The 27025-nt window shown below is 37.5% G+C and overlaps 1 protein-coding gene across 1 annotated transcript in view; it reads right to left on the bottom strand.

Moving 5' to 3' along the window:
- The window catches only part of LOC150089029 (uncharacterized), a 127758-nt gene that overhangs the window by 63400 nt on the left and 37333 nt on the right, over window positions 1-27025 (bottom strand). Inside the window, exon 4 of the mRNA XM_090370385.1 lies at window positions 15068-15128. Coding sequence (XP_090226511.1) covers window positions 15068-15128 — 61 coding nt within the window. The remainder of the gene's footprint in view (window positions 1-15067; window positions 15129-27025) is intronic.

Here is a 27025-nt window from a genome sequence, read left to right as displayed (position 1 = left end):
TACAACTTCATAAAGTACACATAACCCTCGATTTGCATGGTACTCGAATTGCACAATTTCAGTTTTTCACAGTCAAAAAAAAGTTACAAATTTCCATTTTACACAGTACGATTTTGGTATAACACGGTTAAGTAATAGCAAAAAAATACGTGTGTTGTATTAAAAAGCTGTGCAGGTGCCCTATACTCACTGGTAGCATAAAGTTATTGAGTATGTCATGCCAGTAGTTATTTGGCTGTCACTTATAATGCAATCATAGTTTTGCGGCATAAGAAAGGAGATAAATCAGAAATTCGAAATTATAGAAGGGAACAGGCATTCTGTGTGTTATCAGACACTCAGTCTAAAACACTGATGGAACCAATATTTTTCTATTTCAGAAGATTTAGGAGAAGTCCGGTTGACCTGCCTCCCTAAAATCCACTCATGCATACCTTCTCGACGGTAAACCCTATCACATCACTTTAGTGGCAACGAACGTGTAGAGTGGTTCTCTTCAAGACGCCTGGTCAGTGTGAAGAGAAAAAGACCAAACCCTCCAGCAAATGACAGCAAGACAAAACAAATGGCCCTCACTCCCCCTCTTACGGCAGCGAGAGGATCAGAGTGGAAGCAGGGGGTGCCAAGAATCTCTGGGTATGACCAGGCTGCCATGCATGGAAACTGATCTTGGCCTGTTACAACGTAAGATTGCTCATCAGTGAATACAGGATATTAGAGCTGGAAAAGGAACTAGAAAATGTGAATTGGAATATCATCAGTTTGGCTGAACAAGAAGAAATGAATCACTTATAGATTTATCAAGTGGAAATCTGCTGTACACCAATGGAAAGAGTAAAAGGAGCGAAGGAGGAGTTGGCTTTCTGGTCCATAAAGGTATAGAAAAAAAAAAACATTTTGGAATTCAAAAGTACATCATTAAGAGTGTCAAGACTACTACTCGGGATTTCTAAGTGGTACGAGCTAAAGGTTATAATGATTTATGCACCAAGCCATGATGATGAAGAGGTTGAAGAAATGTACACCGAAATTGAGTCTTCTAGATGAGCAGAAAACCCACTACACTATCATTACGGGGGAGGGACTTCAATGCTAAGGTTGGAAAGAGACAAAACAGCGCAGAAAGAGGAACTACAGGAAATTTTGGAATTGGTGAAAGAAATTAAAGACTTGTGGAATTTGCAGAATCTCGAGGATTGTCAGTAATGAACACTTTTTTCAAGAAAAGGGTGAACAGAAAGTGGACATGGAAGAGCCCAAATGGATTAACAACTAATGAAATTGAATTCATCCTCACTAACAGAAGATATATTGTGAATGATGTTACCGTCTTGAACAAGATAAATGTTGAAAGTGATCACAGAATGGCAAGATGCAGACTTGATATAGATGTAAGAAAAGAAAGGAAAAAAACTGACTGGAGTAAAAAATAATAAGGTCTTTGAGATAACAGAAGAGGAGAAAAATAATTATGTACTAGAACTTAAGAACAAGTTGGAGCTTCTGCAGACTGCTCACGACCAAAATATTAACGAGAAATATTACAACTTTTGAAAGTGATAAAGCCCAAGAAAAATATAGGTAAAAAGAAATTCAAAGAAGAAAAAATGAGTCAAGGAACATGCCATGATGAACCGAAGACAACAAATGAAGAACAAGATAAACACTGACAAGGACAAAACTGAATATACTGAGTTATGCAAAGCCATTAGAAAGAGACTCAGAGAGGACATAAGAAGAATTAACACAAGAAAAGTAGAACAAGCATTAAGGGAAAACAAAGGATATAAATTAGCAGCCATGAGCAGTAATACAGAAAGACAAATGATACTGAAACTGAAGAATAGTGATGGTGTACTTATAAATAGCAGAGAAGGCATAATTCAAATAGCTGAAGACTACTGTAGAGAATTATACAAGGAGCGAGGGAATGACGCCAGCACTGGGGAAGATGGATTGCAAATTAGTAACACATACGACATACCCAATATCCTTCCTGATGAGGCAGAACATGCGTTGAAGAAAATGAAGAATCAGAAAGCCCCGGGGGAAGATGAGTTACTGTAGAGTTGTTAAAATTGGGAGGAAGATACATGACACAAAAACTGGCAAGACTCTTCATAAAATGCATTAGAAAAGGTGTGATGCCTAAGGAGTGGAATAATGCAATCATAGTTCTGCTGCATAAGAAAGGAGATAAATCAGAAATTGGATATTATAGACCAATTAGCTTGTTATCCCACATTTACAAGTTGTTCACAAGGGTCATTACTAACAGATTAGAAAGAATACTTGATGAGAATCAACCGAAAGTGCAAGCTGGGTTTATGACAGGATTCTCAACTATGGATCACCTTCACGTAATATCACAGCTAATGGAGAAAGAAAATGAATATAAAACACCATTATGCCTGGCATTTGTGGATTATGAAAAGGCATTTGGCTCCATACAGCATAAGGCAATGTTTTGGGCACTGGAAAGACAAGGCAAAGCACAGATACCCCATATATTATTTTGAAGAAAATATATGAGAATGCTACCCCTTTATTAGACTAGACAAAGACAGTAGCAAATTTAAAATTGAGAAAGGAGTTCGACAAGGAGACACAATATCTCCAAAGTTGTTTACTGCTGCCCTTGAGGAAGCATTCAGAAGATTAGACTGGTCGCAGAAAGGAATCAATGTGAATGGAGAGTACCTAAACCATTTACGATTTGCAGACGGCACTGTGGTCATAAACCACAATCCCAAAGAATTAGAGGAAAATCTTAATCAGTTATGCAGAGTTAGTAAGGATTTTGGATTAAAGATGAATATGGCTAAAACAAAAGTAATGATGAACAAGTATGCCACAGAAAGGGATATAGTGATCGAAGGAGCAGTAATTGAAAAGGTGGAGTCACATACTTATCTGGGACAAGTCATTAGCTGTAATAATGATAAATGGCTGGAAGTCAAGAGTTATATTGGGAATCAGACTGTTAGATAAGAAGAGAAACACATGGATTAGGCAGCAAACTCAAGTAAAGGACATTCTTATGAAAACTAAGGAACTAAAATGGTCTTGGGCAGGACACATAGCTCAAAGACATGATGACAGATGGACGAAAAAAAAATAACAGAATGGTACCCAAGAGGAACTAGAAGAAAACCTGGAAGACAATGATGGAGATGGACAGATGAAATTCATGAGTTTGTAGGTAGTAAATGGATGGCCATTGCACAAAACAGAAGGAACTGGAAAGTTGCTGGAGAGGTCTTCATCCTGCAGTGGATTGAAAATGGCTGATGATGATAGTGAGGTATCAGTCTGGCAGACATATGCATGCAATATTTAGATGTAATAATTAAGCTTTAAATAATATTATATTCTACACAATGCAGATTTAAATTATCTATTATTATAAGCATATAACTGGTCCACTAGCTAATGTAAATACTACTGTATTATTTATTAACGTAAATTGTTTGAAAATAATACAGTAGAACCTGGATAACAAGTTTTCCAAGGGAGTGGAGGCTTAGAAGGAAAAAGACCTTAAGAGTATGATATATTAATTACACAAATAAAAATGAAAAAAAAAAAAAAAAAAAAAAACCTCTGTCTATGGAAAAGGAAACATTTTTAAACTGAGGATTTCTCATTGCTTAACATCCTGTTCATTAAACTCATTACCAAGTTGAAAGAATGAGCTCTTTTTGAGTTTCAACATACCTTAAAAGGTCACAATTACAATAAGACAGAGCAACAATCCACTAAGTAATTCAGAACTGTTCACACCCACCAGAACTTAACACTTAATATGGTCAACATATCCAATTATGGATATCGATGAAAACAATTGCAATACGTCACTTCCATTATATTAAAATGTTTATATTAAGAAGGTTTTAGCGTCGAAAGCCTCTGACTACAGAAAATTCACTAATCGAAGAAGTTAGTGCGCAGTATCATTTTGGTTCGTAGTAAATCCCTGAAGTAGGTGAAATGGCATTGTTTTTGTTATATCTCATATTGTGAATAGCTTCACAATGCGTTTCCATGATATTGAACTACCTTCAGCAGTGGATTCTCAGCAGATAACACCACCCAGGGATGCTTGTATCTGCCGAGAATAAGTAATATCAGCCTTCTCTAGTGGCAAACAGTTGCTTATTGGAGGTAGTGAAATATCACGGCAACTCATTGTAAAGGCATTCAAAATATGAGCTGGAAAGAAAAAAAAAAAAAACCCAATGCCATTTCACCTACTTCAGTGGTTTACTACAAACTAAAATGATGCTATGCACCAACTTGTTTGATGACCAAAATGTTTATATTGTTTAATATTTTTTTAATACAAAATAAAGAATTTCTAATTTAAAAAATGTATTAAGTGGGAACACGTTATAATAATACACTGTGTATTCTTTATCCCGAACTTTTTTGAGTGGGAAAGCTTTTTACCTGGGAAAACTTCTTATGTGGGAAAATAATACATTACAATAGGAATATTATATACAATAGGATAATGGGAATTAAGAAACCAAACCTAATAATGGGGAAAACTTCTTATGCAGGAATTTCTTATCCAGGTTCTACTGTATAAGCAGACAATTGTTCAAATATCGCTATATATACTGTACTGTATCTTTAATTATAAATTGTCTAAATAATAATAGTATTTGTTTTATAGTACATTTTGAATGTTACCCCTTCTTGTTAATAATACTGTAATGATATTTGCAGTCTTATAAGTACAGTATTATGCAACATACAATACATTACAAACGTTTAAAGCAAGTCTGGTAGCATGGGCATGAATTTTGGTGTGGCACAGAACATGTTAAGCACATGCACAGACAACTTTCTTGTTTCATCTCGATGCTTTACTCATTGTTGATCACTTGGCTTTTTCACACGTAACTAACAGTTCTGTTAATATTGTGTTGTGACAACAGATTTTGTTCAGCCAATTCTGACAATCTCTTTTGAAAAAGAGATTAAAAAAAAAAAATAATTCTGCAGTAGATGAAGTTAGCAGTAGTAGTGGTTGACTTTCAACTGAGAGGGAAGAAGAAGATTGTTTCTATACTGTATTAACAAGCAAAGAAGATACAGAATAAAGTTCTCATACATTTTGAAGGTTTCCCACCTTCATCCTTTATCTTTAAATTTTTGTTGTGTATCTATACATAAAAATAAAGTGTTAAATTTATTTTTAAAAATATGCAAATTATTTAATTGAGTGTTATGGAACCTATCCCCTCATTTTCTATACAAATTTATTATTATTATTATTATTAGCCATAAGGTGCAAGGAAGCCTGAAGCTTATGCTGCATCAGTCAAAAAAAAAAAAAAAAAAAATTCCCAAGTTACCCCGAGAGAGTCAGAAGTAGAAAGGAATCACCAAAAGAGAAGAATAATGATATCTAGCTCAGGACCCTGGGTGTACCAAGCCTATACTCACCAGATTTAAGTCTCTATTCACATGATTTGCAATTTTTTTTTTTTTTTTTAATGTAAACCCCAAACGAGAGGTATTAGAACCTATAGTACTTAGGTTGGAGGTTGAGAAGACGAAAGAAGATATTTGTTGACATTGGACTTGAACTTCTGTAGACTGTAATTTTCAGGAAATACATATGAAGGAAGGTTTTCATTCTAGAAAATGGCAGTTGAATGAATAAACGGGGAAGATGGAAAACTTGGTTCTGTGAGTTTGAAGTTGGACTGTATATGGATGTTGGCGTCATGTGTTCGGACTGTTTTGAAAGAGAGAGTGGGAATTATAGAAGCCAATTCAGAAGAACAGTGCCCATGGAAATATCTGTAGAGGAGGCGTGCAGCAGAAACAGTACGTATATGAGACAGAGAGACTCTGTTACAGACGAATGATTAATTAACCTAACTGCCCTCTTCTGAATGTAATCAAAAAGCCTGAGAGAGGTTTTGGGGGCACTACCCCAGATGTGGGAACAATATTCCATAGTAGGGTGGATTTGCGATTTCTACAGAGTGAACAGCTGTTTGGAAGAAAAGTAACGCCGAGAGCAAAAGAGAAAACCAAGTTTTTTAGATGCAGAGAAAGCAATATTTGTATTGTGCTTGTGCCAAGAAAGATTAGAAGTCAGGGTAATCCGAAAAAAGAGATATATCATTTTGCCTAGAAATCGGAGTGTCACCAAAGATAAGCATAGGAGCAGAAGAATCCTTTTTGTGAGATATAAGACAAGGTTGAGTTTTAGAAGGATTGAAATCAACTAAGTTGTCTTTGCCCCACTGGAGATTTACCTGGAGATTGGCATTTAAGGAATTGGTAGCAGATTTTCGAGAAGTTGAAGTTGATTGAGCAGGGCAAGGTTTCTCAAAATGGAAAGTGGAATGCAACATGCTATCATCGGCAAAACTATGGATAGGATTTCCAGTCAATGGAAGAAGGTCATTAATATATACAAGGAAAAGAGTGGAGGAAAGAACTGAACCTTGGGGGACACCAGCATTAGTGGAGAAGTTAGAAGACAGAGAGCCATCTACCATCACTGTCAGTGAGCGATCAGAGAGAAAACTGGATAACCAATTACAAAAAACAGTTGGCAAACCATAAGATGGAAGCTTCTTAAGAAGACCTTTATGCCAAACATGAACAAAAGCCTTTGAGATGTCAAGAGCAACTGCCTGCATTTCACCAAACTTTTCCCATTGAATTTGTCCATAAATGAGTAACATAAGCCAGAATATCACCAACACTGACAGAATCCATATTGGCGATCGTTGATCAGATGGAAGGTTTCTAGGTAGTTTAAGAGTTGGCGGTTAATTGATTTCTCCATTACTTTAGAAAGAGTAACTGCAATAGGACGATAACTGGATGGGAGGGATTTGTCACCCTTTTTAGGAACTGGCTGGATATGAGCAAATTTCCAAGAAGGAAACACATCTTTGGAATAAGAAAGTGAAAAAAGGCGGCAAAGAACAGGAGTAAGTTAAAGAGCACAGGTTTTGAGAACAAGTGGAGAAATACCATTGGGACCTCGAGCTTTCTTAGCATCAAGATTCGTCAAAATCCTTCTGACATTCTTTTGACGGAAGACCACAGGAAGCATTGAATGGAGCATGTTGGGAATGGTGGAAGGTGTTTTACCAAGATCATGAATACATGAGTTGAAAAAAAAAAAAAAAAAATGGGATGCTAGCTGGTCAGCTTTATCCTTAGCTAAAGTGACAACAGAACCATCTGGTTTGGACAGAAGTGGGAGCAGATGTGGGCAAAAGTTGCAACCAATAGCTTTGGCAAAAGACCAGAATGCTTGGCTACCATTAGGGCAAGAAGCAAGTGCAAGTTTTCTACTCTTAGACTGTTCAAACTCTAGTTTAGACTGATTAATAACTGCTTTACAATTGTTGCGAGCTTTGGTGTAGGCAGAAAATGAAACTGAAGAATTAGAAACAAGCCAATTACGATATGCAACATTCTTCTCTTGAAAAGGCTTAGCACATTTATTGGAAAACCATATTAGCACATTTATTTATTGGAATAAAGGACGAGATTTTCAAGTGGCATGTGGGATAAAGGATTCCATTGCTGCAAGAATAATTTCACTGACACAATCTGAGCAAACGCTGACATCAAACGTTTTGAAGGTAATCCGACCAAGGAAAAGAAATCTTGCAGGTCATCCCATTTTGCATTCTTGTAATGCCAAACAATACGAGGTTGGGAATAGCCATGAGATAAAGGCTCCATTGGGGAAGAGACAATCACCAAGTTGTGATCTGATGTGCCTAAAGGACCTCTCACTTTGACCATGTACTTAGAAGGGTTGTTTGTGAGAAAAAGGTCAAGCGTGTTGGCTATATGGTTAAGATTGTCTGGTATTCTTATAGGTAAATGAACAATCTGTGCAAGGTCATTAGTAATTGTAAAAGCCTCAGTATCTCGACCAGCTGGGTCGGTGTGACTAGAAAATGGAAGCCAGCTGGAGTGAACATTAAAATCACCAAGGAAAATTACTTCACTGTTAGGAAAGTTGAACTGGAGAAAGTCAAAGAGCTCCAAGTGATTAGTGGAGTTGGGAGAACAATAGAGACAGCAGATGAATTTGACACAATGAGGTAGAGAGATTTTAAGCCAGAGAAGATCGAAAAGAGGAGATTCTAAATGACTAAGTCTCTGACAGCGAATGTCAGAACGGACATATGCACAAGTACCACCTTTGAGGTGAAAGGAATCATACAGCAAATAATTTTGGCAACTCAGATGAGCAGTAGTTGAATAAACTGATAACTGAGATTCTGTAAGAAAAAGTACATGGGGTTTGGCAGAGTGCAAGTGGAAATGGACATCGTTGAGATTAGAATTGAGGCCACGTATATTTGTGAAATGAACTAGGAAGTGTTTGGGTGGTTTAGATCTTTTCTAGGCAGATAAGCTTACTCTATTAGTTTGACAATTCATGGTGTATTCAATAGAAAGAAAAAGTGGACAGACATGCTGTATGAAGTAATGAAATTTTTGGATATGGTGTATGCATGTTAAGAATATACCCAGATCCTTGACATAACGTGGTCTCGACAATGCCCCCCACATACACACTACTTGGACTCCCTCTAGTCACTATCTGGCAGAGTAGTGATAGCAAGATTATACACTAGCTGATCCAGAAGCCTCCTAAAGAGTTACCAATAGGTTAGGTCCGGTGTACTAACTAGCAGCTGGCCTGCTAACACCGTTTTAGAGCTGTTCCCTCGAAGTGTAAGGAAGACTGGATCTCGCCATGATGTTCATCATAACCTCAAAAGTCATGTCATACTGCATGACTGAAGAGATGGGGAAGGGTTGACCGGAACTTAGCTCTGGAGACTAAACATGGGTTCCACCCCTTCAAGCCTCCAATAAGCAAAGTGGTGGTATTGCACCGGTTGATGAGAGTCATCTACCACCATCTACCACACAGAGGGGCGGCATTCCTCCATGTGGTGAGGGCGCCACACCTCGACTCCTGCTTACGTTGGTTCACACCTATGTGGTGCCGACCGGGCTAGCCGAGTGGGTAAAGCACCTACCCGGCAACCCAAAGGTCGCGGGTTCGATTCCCGCCTCGGGCTTGGATCAAAGTACTGCAAAAACCTTGGGAGGTGCAATATGGCCACAGAAGCCGATGCGCCAAAAACTACCAAATCAAAAAAAAAAAAAAAACCTATGTGGTCACCCACCGTGTGCGTGTGCATGGAGGATATACTCAGGATTACTAACAGTCCCACCATCGTGAAGGTGCAAGCAGAGGATCTGGCTGTCACAGACCGTCCGGACTTTGCCGAAATTGGGTCCACTTGACTTAGTATCACCTGAATATCAATTCCATCAGAGTTTTAGACTCCCAGGTAGCAAGTACAGCTTGTCTGGCAGATCTGAGAGAATGTTTGTGACACCCTCAAGGACCATTTACACAGTACTTTTGCAGAACCAACCTACCCTGTAAATCAACGGTTAGTTGTTTTAGAATACACGGTCAAGCAGCTTGGGCCATAAAGCCTAAATATACTATGTCTATAAACTGCACATATTTTATAATCATAAAATACATGCAATTTCTCCTGGAACTAAAATTTCAGGAGAGAATACTATCAACCTTTGCCTGAAACCAACAACTTGCCACAGTGTCATGAAAAACCACGTTTCTTTCAGAAAGGAATCAAACCCAAGTTTGTCTATATAAGTAAAGAAAAACAGTGACTGTAGTCAGTGTCAGTTGTTTACATTCTGTGTTCAGAAAAATCTTTTTCATTTTAAATACATTTGTATTGGTTTAATCAAATAATGAAATGCAGTTCGATGAAGTTCTGTAGTTCTTGCCCAGATTTTTAGTGTCACTAGTTTAATTTTTACATCAAATCATCTGTGAATGCTTAAATGAATGATGGATGTGGCAAAAGAATAAGCATTTCATGGTGCATGATGGAATAAATTTTTGGAGCCCCCCCACTTTGGATTGCCCTCTCAAACTTCTTGTGTTTAAATGTAGGTTTAGGTTTGATATAGCTGAGGGGCCTCCGCAGCTGAGTGGTCAGCAGCACATGTTTTTTGGGTAGACCGGGGTTTAAGCCTATGACTGATAAATAAGATTGATCTGCCAACCTGCACTGGACCAGCATGGCAGATTATGGCCCATTTCCCTCAACATGAATTGTTGAGGAGGCATCCATCCTGCAGTGGATTGATAACGGCTACTTACTTCTTCTCTTATAGCTGAGGGTATAGTAGTATATGTGTCTGAGTGTAGTTCGATCTGATGTGACCACTAAATATGGCCAATGTTCTTGTATTCTCTATCTTGTACACTCCTGTGATCCTATGTGGCCATCTCATCTCAATGTGGATAAACCAGGATTTATCCACATTGGGTATCTGACCATATTCCAAGATATCAGTGGCAAAACTATGATATTGCCAGGTCTGTCACTGCAAGAAGGATGGTAAAGTGGGACTGCTGGCTCATTTGTTTTGGTTGCTAAGGACACTTTGGCAATCATGTGGGGATGCACATCATAATTTATAGCTTCATTTCAGCAAGATATCCATAAAAATAGTCACTTGGTTATCCCAGAAGACTCTTGCCATAATCTTAAGGGAGATGAGATGCCATAACTTCATTAATTATCTCAGTCTCTGGATCATACAGGTACACTCATATTTTACCATATATAAGAAAAGCTGTCCTAATTTTTAAACAACATATCAGTGCACGCCTCTGTCCTTTTTGACTTCATATCCTCCCCTAAGTGATAAGGAATAAACTAAAATAATCTCACTGACATCTATTTGCAAGAATTGTTTTCTGCAATGTCATTAAAGTAGGTTTTCCAAATCATCACTATTGTCTTTCAATATTTCTGGCATCAATTATCTCTGTGCTATATACAACTGCTTTATTGTCAGCCTGTTTATGAATGCTGATACTGGTACATGACTCGATGAACATGAGTTAAAAATTAAATGTTACATTTTAGCTAAAAAATCATGGTTAATGTTCCCATCCCTAGAAAGAAAAATATAGTGCACTCTGAATTATCTAGACCAGGCATGTCAAACATGCGGCCCTTTGCAAGCACACCCGCGGCCCACACAAAGGACACTGTAGCGATTCGCAAAATCTGTGAATTGAAGTAATTTCGGTAATTTAGAATATCCCACACGGCTGCCTTACGACAAGAATTCTAGCATTCTTGCCAATTTATTGGTGTAGATACCTGGTGCTGATCCGAATTCCACACCCCACAAGTGGAAAAGGTTCCTCTCTCGTTAAGGTAAACCGCTCGGCCTGAGTGAGAGAGTGAAACCAACGAGCATGAGATAAAATCCCATTTATCTCGTTCGTAACAATACATAAGCTGGCCTAAATTTCGTTTTAGTTTTTTAACTGGTGATTTTATTTTTAATTTAATTTTATTATTTTTCAGATTGCACAACATCTTTAAAAATGGCTAGCACTTCTCCAGCTAAGAGAAAAAGGAAACTGAACGAAGAAGGGCGAGTGTTTCAAGAAAAATAGGAATTACAATATTTTTGCACAACGGTGAATGGAAAGATACATTGTTTAATTTGCAACAAAAACATTGCCACACCAAAAGAGAACAACATGAAAAGACATTATGAAACGAACCATCGAACTTACGATAAATATGAAGGCCCAATGCGTGTCTCAAGACTCAAGGAATTGAAGGCTAACGTGAGACAGCAACAGACTTGTTTTACGAAAATTGAGAAAGAGAATGTCGCTTCCGTTACTGCAAGCTATGAACTCAGCCGAATGATCACCACGAGTGGGAAATCTTACAGTGAAAGAGATGCCTTGTAAAAACGGCTCAAATTGTGTATCCAGAGAAAGCACACTTATTCAAAGATATTTCATTAAGCAGGAACACTGTTGCTGAACGGATTGATGAAATGTCAAGTGACTTGAAACAACAGTTGAAGGCCACATCATCAAGAGTTGACATTTTTCTATTGCTATCGATGAGACCGTTGACATCACTGGAATAGCACAGCTTGCGGTTTTCACCAGGGCTTGTTACAGTGAATTTAATATTTATGAAGAACTGATCCATGCATGACACTACAACAAGCCAGGACATCTTTGAGAAAGTCGAGCAGGTTCTGCATGGATTTGAGTAAACTTGCATGCTTATCTAAGGTGCTGCGAATATGGTTGGCAAACATAATAGTGTTATTGCAATGTTAAGAACAAAAATAGAAAACTCGCATCCAGATTCATCATTTGCACATTTTCACTGCATTATTCATCAGCAAAATTTGTGTTCAAAGATTTTAAAACTGGATCATGTGCTTAGTTTGGTCTCAAAGACAGTGAACTATATTAGAGGCCGTGCTCTCAACCACCGTCAATTCAGCCAGTTGTTGGAAGATATGGATAATCAGTTTACCGATGTTCCATTCTACACAGAAGTCCGCTGGTTGTCATGTCACAAAGTGCTGAAAAGATTTTATTTTTTGAGACAAGAAATAATTATGTTTTTGGAGATGAAAGGTCAAAACACAGATGAAATAAAAGATGAAAGTTCGCTCCAGGATCTGGCTTTTGCTGTGGACATTACTGCACAATTAACTGATCTTAATTTGAAATTACAAGGTAAAAACAAACTCATCAATCAGTTGTATGATGACATCAAGTGCTTCATTACAAAACTAAGCTTATGGAAGTCACAGTTGTCAAATGAAAATTTAGTTTATTTTCTTAAGTGCAAAGAGTGAAAAACACTGCCAATACTGAGTCTGTACTTAGCTTTGCTAAGTATGATAGTCACTTGAAATTGTTGTCAAAAGAATTTCAGGAAAGATTGTGATTTCTCATCTTTTGAACACCACTTTGCATTATTCTCAGCACCATTCACCTTTGATGTTGCCAAGGCAGAAGAAAGACTGCAGATGGAACTATTAGAAATGCAGTCGGATTTTACACTCAGAGCAAAGTATCTTGAAGTGGGGATGCCTCATTTCTTTTCATACCTTCCTGAAAAGTTTAAAAACTTCAGAAAGTTTGCCACAAGGATTATGGCAATGTTTGGTTCTACCTATGTGTGTGAACAGTTATTTTCCTTCATGAAATCAACAAAAACTTCTCAGAGAACAAGACTGACTGATCAACACTTCTCATCTCTGATGAAAGTCAGAACTGAACAGACATTTCAGCCAGACATAGCAAAAAATGCTAAAAATAGTCATAAATAAATGTTCATTTTGAACTGTTGTAATTTTTGTACAATATATCTGTTGCTGTTGCATACAAGTCTATGTTGCCGTTTAAAATTTCTTTTTTTTTCTCTTCTGTTAAACTACTTCATTACTTTGCATTCATGACTGTGGCTAGCCGCTAAACCATTTTTATGCACATTGTATGTTTCTAAGTTTAAGTAATAAAAATATTCTGTATAACTTTTATTAAATGACTTCAATTAGTTGTCGTGTGCAGCCCTCATGACAACACAAATGTGACCCATATGGCCCCCGGGGGACCCTTAGTTTGACATGCCTGATCTAGACCCAGACACAACTTTATTTTCTAATTTAGGCAATAAATTAGATTAATTGTAATTTTCATAAAATTACACACATGTAAATATGCATGTTGCTGTTTGGTTTTTAGGAGCATTAGCAACTAAGGCCATATTGCTCTGGGAATATGCAATGGTCATTCCCTTGGCCTTTCCGCATCCTCCGGATTCGGTGGTGACAGGCTCGAACCCCGGTCTAATCAAGAAGCGTGTGCTACGCACTGCTGCTCCTTCCCACCCGGCTACGGAGGCGCCGAAATATGCATGTTAACATGTAAATTAGATGACCCGCTCTCTCATGCATCTCCCGGAACAAGGAATGTTGACCTTTTGCAATCTTCCTCTAGCTGTGGTGACAGTCACTTGTGTCAAGATTATGGGTATTTTTTAGCCTGCATCTAGCCACATCATTAGTCAATGTATGTACTGCAGTTTCCTTTTATATAACTTTTAAGAGTGTGGAACCTAGATAAAATATATGAAAAACTGAAGAAATCTGTGCTCTTGAGTTAACTGAAAAATTTTAAAAAGCAGGAAGCTACATCAAAAATTGCAAAAGATGAATGCAATGGGGTTTCAAACTGTTTTAAACATAAACAAAAATAGGCTGGAGAAATTTACAAGGGACAGTAATAGTTGTGCTAGTGTCTTGAAACAAAAATAGTCTGAAAAAGTGATCTCATGAAGGACTTGGAGTCTGCCCTATTTCAGTAGTTAAACCAAAAATGAGAAGGAATATCATGTTTCTGGTTCAACAGGTAAATATGCCTTTATGAAGCACTGGGATTTAGAAGGAGAATTCTCTGCTTCATTTGTGTGATTAACTAATAAATGGAGGGGGAAAAAATCTCCAGCTTGATAAAATCAAGCTGGAGACCTGCCTACAAGAACACTTGAAAGCAAAAACTGAAGATCATTTAGAGGTGCCAAAGCAAAAATTAATCCTGTGTACTATTATAACCAAGAATGAGAACAAATGGCAGTGGGGAGGGGAGGGGAGGGGTGGGGAGGATATTTTTGAAAATTGGGCTAGGCTTTACAATCTGGTACCCCTTCTGATTGATTATGGAAACTTATATAATACTTGGTTGTCCTCTGTGATGATCCTACATAGTTTAACAAGGGGAAAAAAGCGGAAGTAAAACAGGGGTAAGTCTACAGAGGTATAACAAAACATTCCAGTCCATTTCTCAAAATGCAGTTATAGTCAAAACTAGCATATGATCCGTTGTTCTAGAGAACTTACATTGCATTTACCTCCAGGTCACAACGTTTTCCCTGTTGCAATTCATACAGTACCATGTGGTGTGTTATACCATATTTTAATCATTAATATTGATTCAAAATCTGTCTGGGTCAAATATGAAACACTCATATTTTTAAACCAGCTACGTACATTAAAATGTTATCATAGCCATTAAGAAAGAAAAGATGCACAACTATCACTGTGAGTTTGCAGAGATCTAAAGACTTAGCAAATAATTAAATTTGAAATAATAAATAATACTTACCCTGGCATGGTTTTGGTGATCATCCCTTAGCCTTTTTTGTCTCTCCTTTATATCTTCCATCCTGCAGGAAGTATAAGTGATTAATTATAACGAAGTTGAAAATATGATTACAATTTTTTTTAAAATTTATTAGTATTACAAAGTTCATGAGTTGTCCTACCAGCCTGTCTACTCTGTTCAGAGAAATTTATCTCTTTCCCAAGCGATATATTGTTCCAGGATTAATGCTACCCAGATACAAGCCCTTGCATTTCTGATGTGAAAACATCTTTGATGGCACTTACTAAATTTCGGACTGAAGTAAAACCAATTTGACATGAAAATGTGATGCAAATTACATCACTACCCAAATGATGATAACTGAGCAAAATTGAGGCCAATAGCCTAATTACCCATTTGAATGGCTACAATCAAATGGCAGCTACAGAAAGTATGATTGTGGCATTGTAATCATGCTTGTATGATTGCAACAATACAAGTTACAACAATTTGCTTCTGGTGGAAACTGCAAATGACATTACTTCTGCGTTGCAATTTTTGTGACTGATCCTATACATTTCTTTTAGGTATTTTGATTACGAAATAAAGCTTTGTGTTGTAAATATTTTATTGATCATTCACAAATGTTCCATAATTTCAGTTGGAAGACAAGATACAATGGATTTACGATAGCTAAAGTTAGGGATGTGTACTTGCGATTGCAACATATCTAAATGTCTCTGGAAACCACCATTGATTGAGGTACCTGATCTTGTAGTTGAAAATTGCGGGAAAATGCGAGACGAAAAAAGAAATTGCTGACAAATACGAGTATTGTTGCAATCATACTATTCAACAAATAACTACAATCAAATGGGTTATTAGGCTATTGGCTTGGATTTTGCTGACCTCTTCCAAGCCAAGGATGATTTTAAATAAAACATCTTTTCTGCATACAGGGTATAGACATGCGTTTTTTTTTCAGTGTTTTACCTCAATTGCCATTTTTTAATCCATTCAAATAATTTATCTAGGCCTTCCTGAAGAAGAATAAACTGATTAGGGTCATTAACCATTCTGCTTGTCTTTCTATTTCACACATTAAGCTTGAAATATCTACAAGTATTACCATAAAAGTCCAAATATTTTTGTGTATTATGTTTGGCACTTTGCCAACCATTTTCAAACAACAGGAACTTTACTGTCTGATGCTAGCCTATTACAATGTAATTGTGAGGCCATACTGTGACATCATGGTATGTAACATTTGAAGAGTGCTTTGCAGTACATGAAGCACTTGCTTAGCATGCATGCTAATCAAATATGGATTGTTGTGATTTTATTGCAGTACAGTCCAGTCAGAGTTTTTTTTTTTATAATTACTTCAAAGCATTAGTAACTATATATTAATGCTTGACTGATCGATCATCTTCAGCTATTCTTTACCATATTCCTTCAGTCAGTTTACCCTATATTTTCCCTTTCAACATAGTTTCATATTATTGATACTTAGGCAATGCTTATACATGCCATATTGAACAACAGCAAATTAAATGAAAGTTTAATTGAAATCATTTCCTATCTAGTGCATTATGTGCCCTTGAATCTTTATCATCAAATCCTTTAAAACAGCACAATGCACTGCAAGTAGTAGTGGTAGTAGTGGTAGGAGTGGCAAATGATGCGAGAAAGCAAGCTTATATTATTATTATTAGCTATATGGTGCAAGCCTGATGCTTATGCTGCACCAACCAAAAAAAAAAAAAATTTCCAGAGTTACCCTAAGAGAGAGAGAGAGAGAGAGAGAGAGAGAGAGAGAGAGAGAGAGAGAGAGAGAGAGAGAGAGAGAGAGAGAGAGTCAAAAGTAGAAGGGAATCACCAAGAAAGAGAAAAATGATGATGTGCAGCTCAGGACCCTGGGTGTGCCAAGCCTATACTCAGCAGATGTGAGCCCCTAGGTTTATAGCATCAGCCAAAAAAAAAAAAAAAAAAAACCCAGTTCACCAATCCATACCTTCCAAGAATTTGGCTAGTTCTCCCTTGAATTTATTCGACTCATCCACTTCTACAACAACAACAGATGGAAGCTGCTTCTAATAAACAACCACCTGCTGGCTGAAGGCAAACTTGCAGACATCTATCCTGCAACCAACCTCCCTCAACTTGAATTTATGCCTCCTCATGCGTGTACTCTCAACAAGAGGAAAAGCATCATTAACATCCAGCTTACTCAATCCAGTCAAGGCTAAAAACACCTCAATCAGAAGAATCCACAGGTGCCTGGTCTTAAGACACTGCAATTTGCAGAAATGAAGCTTTAGGGACAAATGCAGTACATTGCATTTGTCCCTTCACCAATCTGGTTGCTCTTCTCTGCACCTGTTCCATTATATGTACATCCTTTCTTAAGTGGGGCCTCTAGACCTGTATAGAGTACTCAAGATGCAGCCTAACCATGGCTTTATACAAAAGGATAATTACCTCCTTATCCTTGCTAGCAAAGCCCTATGAGCTGTTCTGGTAGCATGTCTGCACTGCTCAGAGAATTTCATGTCTGACTGCACAATTAACCAGAGGTATTTTTCATTCTCCACTATCTTCAGAGTAATACCACACAGTTGACGTTACTATGGGGTTACTGCTACCCATGTGCAGTACATTGCATTTGTCAATGTTATACTTCAACTGCCATTTCTCAGCCCATCAACCCAAGTTTCCCAGATTTTGTTGCAGTAGCTCACCCTGATGACTGTCATTAACCACCCTGCCAATCTTTGAATCATCTGCAAACTTAGACATTAAGCCTAGTACAGCTTCATCACAAAGTTATTTAGTTTCAATATTTATCAATGATTCTCTATCATTGATAAATATTGAAAAAACAATAATGGACCAGCACTGAACCCTGGTGAACTCCACTAATAACATCAGTCCATGAAGAGCAGTGCCCATTGATAACCACTCTGTCTTCTTCCACTTAACTATCCCTTTATCCATAGCAGTCTTTTATAGGCAACAGTATCAAAAGCTTTCCTGAAACCAAAATATATGATGTCAAAATTATTTTTTGCACACAGTTCCTTGGTCACTGCTTCTTAGTAACCTATCACATTGGCTAGACAAGACTGCATGTTAACAAATCCATGCTGTGATTGCAGTATAATTGCATGACTGCCTAGATTGTCCTGCATTACTTCTTTAACCAGTGATTCCATTATTTTCCCTGGAACAGGTGTTAAGCTAACAGGTCTGTAATTATTCATCACCTTTTGACCCCCCCCCCTTTATGAATTGGAGATATATTTGCACTTCTCCAGTTCACAGGGACCTCCCCTGAATCCAAGAATCCTCTCATATTTAAGGCTAAGGCTTTGTTTATCATCTTAGTTGCTTCCCTTAATATAGCTGGATACATTCCATCTGCCCCAGAAGCATTTTTTTATGCCCATCCTCAATAATTTCTCCTTTGCTTTCCTTTCAGTTATCACAAAGTTATTTAGTTTCTCATTAGAGTTTGACAAACTTCTCGCATCCCCTTCCCTAAAGAATTCCTCGTGTGAATATACATGCAAAATACCTATTCAATCTGTCCACAACCTGAGCAGGGCCATTAAAAGTTAACCAACAGACATCAAGTGGCCCAATGTCATTCAACCCCTTCCTTCTATTATTAATATAAACATCGAAATTGTTGCTGTTTTTCTTTGGATTCTTTGCCAGAGATTTCTAATAATCTACCTTAGCTTACCTAACCTCCTTTGTGACTTGATTAAAGACTAACTTATATCTACCATAGGAGCTTCAGTATCACCTCATAATTTATATGTATACCATGCACTTTTCTTCTCTGCCATATGTCTCAATAGTTCATATGAAATACGTTTAGGTCTAAGCCTTGAATAGCATTTTGTAACCACATCATAATAACCAAATTTGTCAGACAAGACTTTCCCTTAACAAACCCAAGCTGTGTCTGAATTATTGATGCAGTCTTGTCAAGATGATCCTGCAATGCATCTTTAACCAGTGACTCCATTATTTTACCCGGAACAGAAGTTAAACCAACTGGTCTGTAATTACTCGTGTCACCCTCCAATCCCCCTTTGTGAATTGGGGATACATTTACACATCTCCAGTCCGTAGGGACCTCCCCTGAGTCCAAGGATGCTCTCATAATTATGGCTAAGGATGAAGGTTAAGAAATAATTCTAATTAAGTAAAGATAACTGCAGGGTGAATGTAAGAACATGTCTGTAATCAGAGGATCCAATGTCAACAAACGTTTTTTACCTACTCAGTCTTCAATCAACTTGTAGAACTGAGTAGGTAAAAGACAAGAAAACTTTGCAGATTTAAAGAGGGATTAGATACATACTTGGAAGAAGTATACAAAAATAAAAAATTTTGGAAAAATTCAATTTAATTTTATCTTATTATCATTAGCATCAGCCAAAAAAAAACACCCACACACCCTTCTCATTTCACCCATCCACTCACTCCAAATGTTTGTCTAGTCTGCCTTGAATCTGTCTAAGCTATCAAATTCTACAACTGCAGATGGAAGTTTGTTCCACCAATTAACTACCCACTGGCTAAAGGCAAACTTCCGCACATCTGTCCTACAACTGTCTTTCTTAAATTTGAATTTATGCCCTCTCAAGCGATTATTCTGAGCAAGACGCAAAATCCCACCAACATTGAGCATGCTCAAACCATTCAAGGCATTATACACCTCAATCAGATCACCTCGCAGGTGCCTAGTCTCCAGACACTGTTGTTTGCAAAATTTAAGCCTTTCTTTGTAAGAGCAACCTTTTGTTCCATTCACTAATCTTGTTGCCCTTCTCTGTACTTGTTTCAACAGCTCTACATCCTTCTTAAAATGAGGCTTCCAGACATGTATACAGTACTCAAGTTGTGACCTGACCACTGCCTTATACAAGGCAGTGGTCAGGTCACAACTTGAGGGGATAATCATATCCTAATCCCTGCTAGAAAAATTCCTTTTTATCATTGACAAGACACCATGAGCTACCCTTGCAGACATTCTGCACTGCGCAGAAAACTTCATATTTGCCTGCAAAATTACCTCCAGATCCTTTTCATTCTCTACCACTGTCAATGTAGTACCACGCAGTTGATACGTTACTCTGGGGTTACTGCCACCTCTCAACTTTTCTAGATCTTGTTGCAGCAGTGTACTGTCATTAGTGTCATTAACAACTCTGCCGACCTTCATATCGTCGGCAAACTTGGACATTCAGCCTGATATACCATCATCAAAATCATTTATAAATACAGAAAACAACAATGGACCCAACACTGAACCCTGGGGGGACTCCACTAATAACATTAGTCCACAAAGAACAGTGTCCATTGATTACCACTCTCTGTCTTCTCCCACTCAAGCATCCCTTAATCAATAGCAGCAGTTTGCCTCCAATGCCACACTGCTCTAATTTGTGTAGCAGTCTTCCATGTGCAACAGTATCAAAAGCCTTTCTAAGATCCAAATATATATCAAAATTATTCTTTGCATCCAGTTCTTCCTTTGTGACCACATCATAGTATCCAATCAAATTGGTCAGACAAAACTCCCCCTTAACAAACCCATACTGTGTCCGAGCAATAACTGAAGTCTTGTCTAGATGATCCCGCAGTGCTTCTTTAGAAAGTGCCTCCATTAATTTCCCTGGAACACAAGTTAAACTAAAAAGTCTGCAATTATTTGTGTCACCTGGAGTCACATTTGCACTTCTCCAGTCCATGGGTACCTCTCCTGAGTCCAAGGAAGCTCTCATAATTATGGCTAAGGGTTTGCTTACTTCCTTTGCTGCCTCCTTTAATATAACTGGATAGATTCCATCCACCCCAGGTGCCTTTCTTATGTTTATCTTCAACTATTTCTCCTCCATTTTACTCTCAGCTATTACAAGATCATCTAGCTTACTGCCAGAGTTTAATACACCTCTGGCAATCCCCTTCCTGAATAACTCCTCGTGTGAATGTAGTTGCAAAATATTCATTCAGTTTGTTAGCTACCTGAGCAGGATCATCAACAGTTGAACCATCAATATCAAGTGATTCAATCCGATTCATCCCCTTCCTTCTAGAATTTACGTAAGTAAAGAACTCTTTGCTGTTTTTCTTTGCATCCTTTGCCAAAGATTTCCTTATATCTATCATAGGCTTTCGTGTTACCTGTTAATTTATATGTATCCCATGCATTTTTTTTCTCTGCCACGTCTCATTAGTTCATCTGACATCCATTTAGGCCTAAATCTTGAAAAATATTTCTTAGTTGGTACGAAAAGCCTAGTAGCTTCCAAAGTTAATTCTTTGAATGCTTCCCGTTTTGAATTTGCTGTTGGTAACATCATCACCACATAGAATTTAAATACTGTCTCAGACCATCGTAGTCACCTCTGTGAAAGCAATAACCTTTCCCTTTACCCCCGATGGTAGTTACCTCTTTGAATAAATCCCACTTCAGCACACTGCGATCACTGCCACAATAGTGGTTCTTTTATCTACAGATTCTTAATGCATGAAAAATCACTACTGATAATTATATCAAGGGTATTACTCCCTCTAGTTGCCTCCCAAACATGCTGCTGTAGAATACAATCATCCAACAAATCCTCAAAAGCCATGCTAGTGTGTGAGTGACCAACCCACAAATTCCAGTCAATATCTGGGAAATTAAAATCTCCCATTATAAGACACACTGATTTACTGGTCCACACTATTGCTCTGTACAGTTGTTTATTATACTCATCAGAGTCATTAGGCCTATAACACGCTCTTACTCTGTTTTGTTTTACCAGTTCTTATGTCACACCAAACTGACTCGACACTGCACTGTTCAGCCATGCCGACTGGCTGTACATCCTTGGATTTTATGTTCCTTGACCAATAGCAAAACCCCACCTTCCTTCAAAGTAGAGATCAACAGCATAACCCCTCCTCCCTTCAAATTGACCAATAGCAGAACCCCTCCTCCTTCAAATTTGACCAATAGCATAACCCCTCCTCCCTTCAAAGTAGAGATCAACAGCACAGTCACTCTACATTAGGCAGGCGAAGGCAGATTATGAGAAATCTTTGGCAAAAGATGCTAAGAAAAACAGCAAGGGTTTCTTTACTTATATAAACTCTAAAAGGAAGGGGACGAATCTGATTGGTCCACTTGACATTGATGGTTCGACTCTTGATGATTCTGCTCAGATAGCAAACAAACTGAATGAGTATTTTGCATCTACATTCACACATGAGGAGTTATTAAGGTTTGAAAATGGCAGAAGGTTATCAAATTGTAGCAGGATGCTTAATGATTTTATAATAACAGAGCAAAGTGGAGGAGAAATTGTTGAAGTTAAACATAAGAAAGGCACCTGGTGTGGATGGGATCTATCCAGTTATATTAAAGGAGGCGGCAAAGCAACTAAGCAAACCCTTAGCCATAATTATGAGAGCATCCTTGGACTCAGGGGAGGTCCCCACCAAACTGGAGATGTGCAAATGTATCCCCAATTCACAAAGGGGGATCAAAGGGTGATACGAGTAATTAGAGACCAGTTAGTTTAACTTCTGTTCTGGGTAAAAAAACGGAGTCACTGGTTAAAGATGCATTACGGGATCATCTAGACAAGACTGCAGCAATAATTCAGACACAGCCTGGGTTTGTTAAGGGAAAGTCTTGTCTGACAAATTTGATAGGATATTATGATGTGGTTACAAAGGAACTGGATGCAAAAAATAATTTTGATATCATATATTTGGATTTCAGGAAAGCTTTTGGCACTGTTGCGCATGGAAGACTATTGTACAAATTGGAGCAGAATGGTATTAAGGGTAAGTTGCTACAATGGATAAAAGGATGGTTGAGTGGGAGAAGACAGAGGGTGGTAATTAATGGGTGCTGCTCTTCGTGGACTAATATTATTAGTGGCATCCCACAGGGTTCGGTGTTGGGTCCACTGTTGTTTTGCATATTTATCAATGATATTGATGAAGGTATATCAGGCTTAGTGTCGAAGTTTGCAGATGATACAAAGGTTGGCAGGGTTGTTAATGACAGTGCTACTGCAAAGAATCTAGAAAATTTGGGCAGATGGGCTAAGAAGTGGCAACTGAAGTTTAACCTTGACAAATGCAAAGTACTGCATATGGGTAGAAGTAACCTCAGAGAAACGTACCAACTGTGTGGTACTACACTTAAGGTGGTAGAAAATGAAAAATACCTGGAAATAATTATGCAATCAGATATGAAGTTTTCTGAGCAATGCAAACAGGCTGCCAGGGCAGGTTATGGGGTTTTGTCAATGATATATAGGAATTTTGCTAGCAGGGAAAAGGAGGTGATTGTCCATCTGTATAAGGCAATGGTCAGGCCTTGCCTTGAGTACTGCGTACAGGTCTGGAGGCCTCATTTTAGGAAGGATGCAGATTTGCTTGAGCATGTACAGAGAAGGGCAACAAGATTGGTGAGGGGAATGAAGGGATCCTCTTACTAAGAGAGAGGCTTAAGTTCTGAAAATTGCAGTGACTGGAGACTAGGCACCTGCGCAGTGATCTGATTGAGGTGCATAAGGCCTTGAATGGGTTGAGCATGCTGAATTCTGATGGGATCCTTCCACTTGTTCAGATTATGAACTTAAGGGGGCATAAATTCAAATTAAGAAAAGACAGATGTAGAATAGATGTGCGGAAATTTGCCTTTAGCCAGCGGATGGTTAATTGCTGGAACAAACTTCCATCTGTCGTTGTGGAAGTTGATAGGTTAAATAAATTTAAGGAGGAACTGGACAGACATTTGGAGGGAATGGTGTGATTTTTTTTTTTTTTTTTTGGCTGATGCTGCATAAGCTCATACACTTGCTTCCTTGCATCACATGCCACAACTACTACTACATAAGTGTCGAGAGAACCTCACGCTGCAAATAAGATACAAATAGAACAGTATTAATGTTAGTTATTACTAACATATATAACTATATACAGGTTCCTTAGAGGAACACATTCTTCAGTTTTCAAAAGTTACTTTTCTAACATATATGTTAGAAAAGTAACCAGTTTTCATCAATTAGAAATTTGACAGTAATAAGAAAACTAAAAATGAGAAAGAGAGTAATATGTTCACAGGAAGAATATTGTTTCATAAAAATACTTTATAGTTATATATTTTAAGGAATAATAATCTATAAATATTTTTTTCACTATTAATTAGACTTCATTGATAAGGTCTAATTAATATTTTCACTGCAGAACTATTTATTTTGTATCTAAACTGAAAAATATTATACTAGCACAGAGGTCACCAAAAAGAATGCAATAGAAAATTGAGATAATCTGTAGCAAAATATTTAATATGGTACTTACATTCTAATTCTGAATTGTTTGTTTTTTTTCCATGTTTTTTGGCCATAAACAAAATAAGACACTAATAACAAAATTACAGATAAACTGGTATTATTATTATTTGTTACCCAATACTAAATACTTCAATACAAGCTCCATTACAGATCAATGAGCATTATGCCTGTACAAGTATATCACAGCAGTGCACTTAAAACAACTGATAACCTAATAAGTGGCTGCAAGCATTGATAAGGTTGCTTAGTGCAATTTAAAGAATTATAATAAGGCTATCAAGCAAATGAGTTTCAGATCCAAGCACCACTTGCAAACTTAGGGGTGCCTCCGTAGCCGGGTAGGCAGGAGCAGCAGTGCATAGCACATGCTTCTTGATTAAACCCGGGTTCGAGCCCGTGACCACCAAATACGGAGGATGCGGAAAAGTCAGGAAATGACCACTCCATATCCCAGAGCAATATGGCCTTAGTTGCTAATGCTCTGAAAAACCAAAAACAACAAAAAAACAACAGAAAACTTAGGTGCCAGGTTTGCAGGGAAAAAAAAAAAAAAACATTGTAGCAAGTAGAATGCCAATTGAATATACAGGAATATCTCGCATAGTGCGGTTAATTTGTGCCAAAAATATATCACGCTAGGCAAAACCACGCTGATCGAGGTATTATTAGTATGTATTTTAATGCAATATGTTCCGACAATTTGATTATATGGGTTGAGTTTCAAAAATATATGGGTGTTTGTTTACTATAAATTGATGCACACAAAGTTCTTGCAAAAAAAGAAACTAAAATGATAAAAATGAAAACTACTAGTAAATACAGTATAAATGATTTTTATTGCAGTATGTACATACCAAAAGAATATAAGTGAAGTATGTACTGTATTTTTATTTTGAAAAATAACTGATCAGCTTAGTTTGCACAGTTTTTTTCTTTTTATCTGCATACATCTCTTCATAACATCGAATGTCATTTTGCAACCCCTGCGTTACTTTCATACCTCGTTTGATGTTTGGATCTAGAAGAACACTCAGCACCATTACATTTCTTCTTTCCATTCATATTTGTGTATAATGGTGTAACGTTTTTATCAGAATGGCTTTGAATCCATAATGCATTGGCCTACGTGCTGGCATATAATACATACATACATATAAAATGTATTGGTGCGTAACGCAGTTAATTTCTTTTTCAATTTGTAAACCGCACTATAGCAAAACCCGAGTTGTTCGAAACCGCGCTATGTGAGGTATTCCTGTAATATCACATTTCAAATCTATACTTGGTTTTAGCTAAGCTGACAACACTGAAAGAGGTACAAGGTCTTCTCACAAAACAATTGCTGTACTGACTGTCACCTGATGAATACATTGTAGGTATATCAGAAACATGGGATGCTGAATTTGAATATAGCAAGTACAACATGTACAGAAAGAACAGAGAGGAGGAGCAGGAATTATGCTTTTCATTAAGAAGAACACAGAATCTAAGGTAGTGCACCAACTGAGAAAACAAAAATGAGAGAAGACAGAGAGTGGTAATCAATGGATGCTGCTCTTCATGGACTAATATTATTAGTGGAGTCCCCCAGGTTTCGGTGTTGGGCCCACTGCTGTTTTGTATATTCATCAATGATATTGATGAAGGTATATCAAGCTTAATGTTGAAGTTTGCAGATGATACAAAGGTTGGCAGGGTTTGGTTTTTTTGTTTTTGGTTAATGCTACAGAAGCTCATGTGCTTGCTTTCTTGCATCACATGTCTCCATCACTACTACTACTACTACTACTACAAAATGGGCCAGTAAATAAAAACATCTTATAATGGAGAATTATAAATTATCAGAAGACACAGAATCCTATAGTAAGTATAAATTAAACTACCTTGAAATCAAGTTACTAAGGGGGTTAGGCAAGGTAAGGCAGATTATGAGGTATTTGGCTAAGAATGCAAAGAAATTACCCCAAAGTTGTTGCTTATATTAACACTAGAAGGAAAGGAACGAACAACATTAGCCCACTAAATAAAAACAACGTAACTATTCACAATTCAGTTAAGGTTGGTGAAAAGGTGAATAAATATTTTGCATTTACATTCATATGTGAAGAAGATTAAAAGGGATACCAAAGTTATACAAAAGTTATAACAAGAAGCCGAATGGTTTTGTGATAACTGAGTAGAAAGTGAAAAAGAAACTGCTGAAACTGCATCAAACGAGGTATGAAAGAAGTTGGGACAGATGGGGGTCTATCCAATTATGTTAAGAGAGGCAGCAAAGGAGGTATGCAATTCTTTAGCCATAATTATGAGGATATTTTTTTGATTCATGGGAAGGGTCACTATAGATTGGATGTAGGCAAATGTCTCCCCATTCACAAAACAGGAATCAAAAGCTGAAGTGAGTAATTACAGACCTATAAACTCGACTTCTCTTCCAGGAAAAATAATGGAGTCAGTGGTTAAAGTAATGCAGGTTCATCTTGATAGGAGTTGAATTATATTGCAATTGCAGGATGGATTTGTTAAAGAGAGATCTTGTTTGACCAATATGATCAGCAACTATGATGTAGTAACAAAGGAACTGGAAGAAAAAATAATTTTGACA

Source organism: Mastigoproctus giganteus, chromosome 3 (assembly GCF_048544385.1).
Source record: "Mastigoproctus giganteus isolate SK-2022 chromosome 3, ASM4854438v1, whole genome shotgun sequence".
NCBI lineage: Eukaryota > Metazoa > Arthropoda > Arachnida > Uropygi > Thelyphonidae > Mastigoproctus > Mastigoproctus giganteus.
This window is presented reverse-complemented; position numbering and strand designations above follow the sequence as displayed.